This window comes from Nicotiana tomentosiformis, chromosome 5 (genome assembly GCF_000390325.3).
Source record: "Nicotiana tomentosiformis chromosome 5, ASM39032v3, whole genome shotgun sequence".
Classification (NCBI taxonomy): domain Eukaryota; kingdom Viridiplantae; phylum Streptophyta; class Magnoliopsida; order Solanales; family Solanaceae; genus Nicotiana; species Nicotiana tomentosiformis.
This window is the reverse complement of record NC_090816.1, coordinates 117,040,957-117,047,150: the sequence shown is the minus strand read 5'-3', so window position 1 is coordinate 117,047,150 and position 6,194 is coordinate 117,040,957. Positions and strand designations below refer to the sequence as shown.

General features: G+C 34.4%; 1 protein-coding gene across 1 annotated transcript; it reads left to right on the top strand.

Moving 5' to 3' along the window:
* The first annotated feature begins 1,906 nt into the window (after positions 1–1,906).
* Positions 1,907–3,592, top strand: LOC104118401 (U-box domain-containing protein 21). The gene has a single exon (XM_009629633.4). The coding sequence runs from the start codon at positions 2,072–2,074 to the stop codon at positions 3,386–3,388; it is 1,317 nt and encodes a 438-aa protein (XP_009627928.1). The 5' UTR covers positions 1,907–2,071; the 3' UTR covers positions 3,389–3,592.
* The last annotated feature ends 2,602 nt before the right edge of the window (positions 3,593–6,194 follow it).

Below are 6,194 nucleotides of genomic sequence, written 5' to 3'. Positions count from 1 at the left end.
GCACTGGCTAAAAAGTAAATACATTTTAAACGGTGGCTAAAGAGTAAAAATATCTCTAATTAGTGACTAACCGTGCACTCCCCCCCCTCCCCGGCGCTACTTGGGTAAGGTTGGGCTAGGATATTTTGAGTCCATTTAAAACGGAGGCTTATAAGACCGGCCCAAGTCAGCCCGCTAGCCCTTGAGGCTTGATCGATGCTGGGCCTGGGGCCAAAAATTAATTAAATTCAAATTAATTAACTATTAAATATTTAAAAAAATAAAAACTAAAAAAACTATTAACTATAATTCTCATTCTCCAACTCTAGATTGCTCATTTACCTTTCCATGTCAACTAGAATTTAGATTTTTGACATGCATATAATATGACAAAATTAATTTTTCTTTTGCTTAATTAATAACGAACTCAAAAACTTTTAGGTGGCCAATAATAATATTTTTTCAAAAGAAAATATTACTTTAAGTTTAAGTGGCCAATGATCAGTTTGTATTACTTTAATATATTATTAATATTTAAACTGCTCTTCAGTATAGAAAAGGATCAATTTTAAATACACAAAAAAACAAAAAGACCACTAGCAAATTTCAGGAATTTTAAAAATTTTATGGACTATAATGATGAAATCAGCAAATGAAGTTAATCCTAAATTAAAAAACCTCAACATATAAACTTATTGAAGCAATCTTTGAATCTGAGGAAAATGAATAAAAAGTATTAAGAAAATATTCATGTAACTTTAAAAAATAAAGAGTTAGAGATATAGAGAATTTGCATTTCAATTATGAGATTACTCGTCAAATATCAAAAATTTTGTACGCTTTAAGCAAACAGAAGTTATTTATATGATTAATCGACTACGTCACGAAAAAATATTTAAGAATTTAAAGAAATTCTTTTTTCTAAAAAAATTTGAAGGGGCGGCCCGCCCTAGCCCGTGGCCCTCTTAGGACTGGGTTGGGATGGTCATTTTAAGGCCCATTCATATGGCGGGCCAGCCCGTCCTAGCACACCAAATTTAAAAGTCCACAAGATTTAAGTTGGACTGGCCCGTTTTGACAGCTCTAGATTGACAGTAGAACTATCTCAATTTCATTCAGCACAATATTATATGAGAAAAAAGAATCGCCAATAGATAGGGGAAAATAGAGAAAAAGAGAAGAAAATGGTCTGTTAAACTTTTGATCTAAGATTACTTTCACAAATTGTTAGGTCCTATAGACACGCAGATCAATTGATCGAATCATGTTATATGTTTGTATCTTTTTTGGTATATTTCTCTTTTATTATCTGATTCATCGTTATTCAAAATTTGTTTTGCTAGCTTCCGCATAACACTTTATTATTTGGATTTTTAACACAAACTGACCAATCATAGTCAAAAGTTGAGGAGAAAATTTAAATTTTATTCTAAAAAAATTTATACGCGTGAAGTTCACGCATTTTACGTTGGAACTCCGCTACTAACAAATATAAGATTTGCTATAATAAGAATAAGAATAGATCAAAATTGTATCGAAAGATAAAATTGAGCAATTCTGAATTTAACGTACAAATTTTGAAAAAAAAATAATAATGTCGGCTAAAGCCTTTAATTGGAAAGAAAATGTCCAGCCTTTGACAGGTCAGCCACGAGCCACCGACTTGTATTGACTAGCGACTTGGTCATTCGGTCAAACCATAGTAGCCCAACTTATACATTTTCCTATTTTAAACAAATTCAAAGAAAATAAAACTATTTCTAAAATTGTTAGCTGGGAACATAGTGTCAATTTTCTTCTTCAAATATTCAACGGTCAATGTTCAAATAAAACGTATTACAAACCTTCTTCTTCTTCTTCTTCTAATTTTGACTGTTTCTTTTACCAAAATTTCTCTTTTTCCCTAACTCCAACCTTTCATTCTCATCTTTGAGCCAACCCCATATATATATACACCCCCTTCTTAAGAAGAGTGGTAAAAAAACACATATAACAAAATAAACCCCATCAAAATTTTGAACCAAACAATTACTTCTAAATCTCTCAATCTTTGTTCATTTTGTACATTATTTTTCTTACTTAGTTAATCACTATGATTTTTTGGAGACGTAGAAAGGACAAGGGAGCTGGAAAAAAGAAGATAACAAGATTGAATTCTTGTAAAGAACTTACAATTCCATCTCATTTTCTTTGTCCAATTTCTCTTGATTTAATGAAAGATCCAGTCACATTATGTACTGGAATTTCATATGATCGTGAAAACATCGAAAAATGGATCGAGGCGAAGAACTCAACGTGCCCTGTAACAAATCAAGTCTTGAGAAATTATGATCTTATACCAAACCATACTATAAGAAAAATGATTCAAGATTGGTGTGTGGAAAATAAAAACTATGGTATTGAAAGAGTTCCTACTCCAAGAATTCCTATCAATTCGTCTCAAGTATCGGAGATTTGTTCGAGGCTAATGGTTGAAACACATAGAGGGAATGAAAAAAAATGCAGGGAATTGGTGGGAAGAGTCAAGATTTTGGCTAAGGAAAGTGAAAGAAACAAGAAATGCATAGTAGAATGTGGTACAGGTAGTGTTTTTGCAACATGTTTTGAGATGTTCGCGAAGATTAGTGTAGAAAATTGCGCGGATTTATTGAAGGATTTGTTGTCTGGATTAATATGGATGTTTCCAATTGGAGAAGAGGGAAAATCAAAGTTAGGATCATCGATATCTTTACGTTGCATGGCATGGTTTTTGAAAGGTGAAGATTTATCAGCAAGGCAAAATGCAGTTATAGTAATGAAAGAGTTGCTTTCTTATGACCAAAGTTATGCAAATAATCTAACTGAAATTCAAGATTTGGCTGAATCTTTAGTCCAAATGGTGAAAGTACCGATTTGCCCCTCGACTACGAAAGCTTCCCTAATGGTAATTTACTCTATGGTGTCATCTACATTGGATGAAAATAGCAACAAAGTTGTGGCCAATTTTGTCAACATGGGGTTGGTTTCTTTGATTCTTGAAATTCTTGTGGATGCTGAAAAGAGTATAACAGAAAAGGCTTTAGCAGTTTTGGACAGTATTTGCAATTTTCAAGAAGGGAAAGAAAAGGCTTATGACAATGGATTGACAATGCCACTAATAGTCAAGAAAATTATGAGAGTTTCACAAATGGCCACTGAATGTTCAATTTCAGTTTTATGGAAACTTTGCAAAGGTGGACATGAGCTTTCAGTGATTGAGGCATTGGAATTAGGTGCTTTTCAGAAACTATTGGTGGTTTTGCAAGTTGGTTGTGGTGAAAACACTAAGGAAAAAACTACTGAGTTATTAAAATTGATGAATATTTACAAAGATAGAGTGGATTGTTTTGATGGATCAACTGGTTTCAAGTATCTGAAAAGGTCATATTGATTTTTTATGGGCAAAATCAAGCAATTTTTGTAGTACTTAGGAAAATTTTGTATAGATATAGAAAAAGTTGTTTACCCTTTAGAATTAACTATGAAATCATGATTTAGACTTTCTAAGTTTTGTCCTAATTGCTTTGTCAGTTCTATATTTCTGCATTGCGTACAAAAAGAAAAAGAAAAATATCTTGAGAAGAAATTTGTTGTTTAATTCTATTTTATTTAATTTAGGCCTGAGCATAAAATCGCCGCTTGTCCAAAATTCATAGACCTATCTCAATGATAGAGAGTTAGTTTGACCAATCCTTATTGCCAAAAGGGGCGGTGGGAAATTACAAATTACTAGTTCTGGTGAACCTATTAGATTTTGCTTAGGCCCTATATTTGTATTGAAAAATACATTAAATATGTATAAATATTCAATTGTGAACCTATTAAGTATAATGAGCTATGAGTTCAATGCAAGTTTAGACAGAGGCGAAGCTAGAATTTCAAGTTTATGGGTTTGATTTTCTAAACGTTTTAAGTTATTGGGTTCTAATATATATATATATATATATATATTCAATGAATTTCTTAAAATAAATACAGGGTTTGAAGCAAAGTTACTGGATTCGGATGAACCCGCTACCGGCACTCTAGCTCCGCCTTTAGAACCTATAAACTTGCTTATTAGGTTGGGATTGAGCTATGAACTAGTCAGTTTCTTGTACAAAAAATGAGTAACATTTAGACATTGGGAAACTATACACAAAATTGTTGAGGTTTTATTTTTTAAGATGTAATATTCTTAAAATGAGGGTGAATGGGAAATGGAGGGAAAATAAAATTTTGAATAAAATTTTAAGTTTCCCCCTCTTAACAATGAGACATTGTCCCATATTGGAAATGGAAGACATTTTTGGTGGGTATATATATAATTGCTCTTCTTGTAGCTCTTAAAGAGTTAAGAAGAAAGCAAGCCTCGCGTCGTCGTCGTCGTCGCTCGCTCGGCTCGGCTCGGCTACGGCTACGGATTCGGTCAATTGATTGATTAATTTTTTGGACCAAATTTATTTGTTAATAGTAAATATTAACGTAAGATTATCCGTATTTGTAACGGATATTTTCTAATCCGTGTATTGATAATTTGGCAGCCGGATAATGGTCTTCCCACCATGAAGTGCTTGCTCCACAAACATGAAGTGCTTGCTCCACAAATATGTAATGCTTGCTCCACCATGAAGGGTGGACGTTTGGTCTTGCACTCCTTCTTGGCTGCTATATATATGAGCAGCAAATGGTGAAGAAAGACACCAAAAACTCAACATACAATTCGCTCAACAAATTGGCTATACTTTGCACTCCTTCCTCTTAGAACTTCCATACGTTTTTCTGAGTATATACTCCTTCGTTCTGCATTGTTTTTAACTTCAAACAAAGCAACTGTAAGTGTGATTTGCTACCGAACTTTGTGTTCGCTGAAACACTGGGGTTTGAAGTACCGCTACACCAGTGTGTTATTCGTTCTATCCTGGGAGGAAATAATCCATTACCTTGGGTACTAGGAGGGGATTAAATTCCTTAAGGAAACACTGTGAATTCAGTGGGCTCGAATTTATAATTGTTTCATTACGTTAATTTATATTTTGCAGAATTAGAATTATTATTTACAAATACAGCAATATTGACGGGAAACAACAATCTTAAGGAATTTAATATTTATTTCTGTATTTGTAGTATTCTAATTATTCTGCAAACTAAAACCTTTGTGGTTTGTGTACTCCCGTTTTGGAGAGTTAAGCCTTCGTGGCGTTTTGTTGGATATTAAAATCTACGTGATTTTTACTCCAGTTTGAAAACGTGTATTAAACGTTTGTTTGTGTCATTCTTTTACAGAAAAGATGATGACTGAAAACGAAAACCAAGCTGTTCCGATGGCGACTGCCAACGCAACGACAAGCCGAACACCGGCGTTGGCACCGGCAGAAAAACCCGGAAAATTTTCCGGGATTGATTTCAAACGCTGGCAGCAGAAGATGTTCTTCTACTTAACTACGTTATGTCTACAGAAGTTCATCAAGGAAGATGTTCCTGATCTGCCGGATAAAACTCCAGATAATGAACGCTTTCTCGTGATTGAAGCGTGGAAGCATTCTGATTTTTTATGCAAGAATTATATTCTTAGCGGACTGGATGATAATCTGTATAATGTATACAGTAGCATGGAGACATCCAAAGAATTGTGGAATGCGCTTGAAAAGAAATAAAAGACTGAAGATGCCGGGATGAAGAAATTCGTTGCCGCAAAATTTCTGGACTACAAAATGATAGATAGCAAGTTTGTTATTACTCAAGTCCAGGAATTGCAAGTGATTATTCATGATCTACTTGCTGAAGGTCTTGTAATCAACGAAGCATTCCAAGTAGCAGCAATGATTGAGAAGTTGCCTCCATTGTGGAAGGACTTCAAAAATTATTTGAAACACAAACGAAAGGAAATGTCCCTTGAAGATCTCATTGTTCGGTTGAGAATCGAAGAGGACAATAAAGCTGCTGAAAGGAGAGGCCGTGGAAATTCAACAATAATGGGAGCAAATATTGTTGAAGCTAACAAGAAGAGGAAGAAGGCTTCTGGTCCGAAATACAACCCAAGTAAGAAGCGGTTCAGTGGAAACTGCTACAACTGTGGGAAAACTGGACACAAGTCTACGGAGTGTCGTGCTCCGAAGAAAGACAAGAAAAGGGGTCAAGCAAACATGGTAGTAAACCATGATGATGTTGATAACTTGTGTGCCATGCTCTCTGAATGTAACTTGGTGGGAAATCCT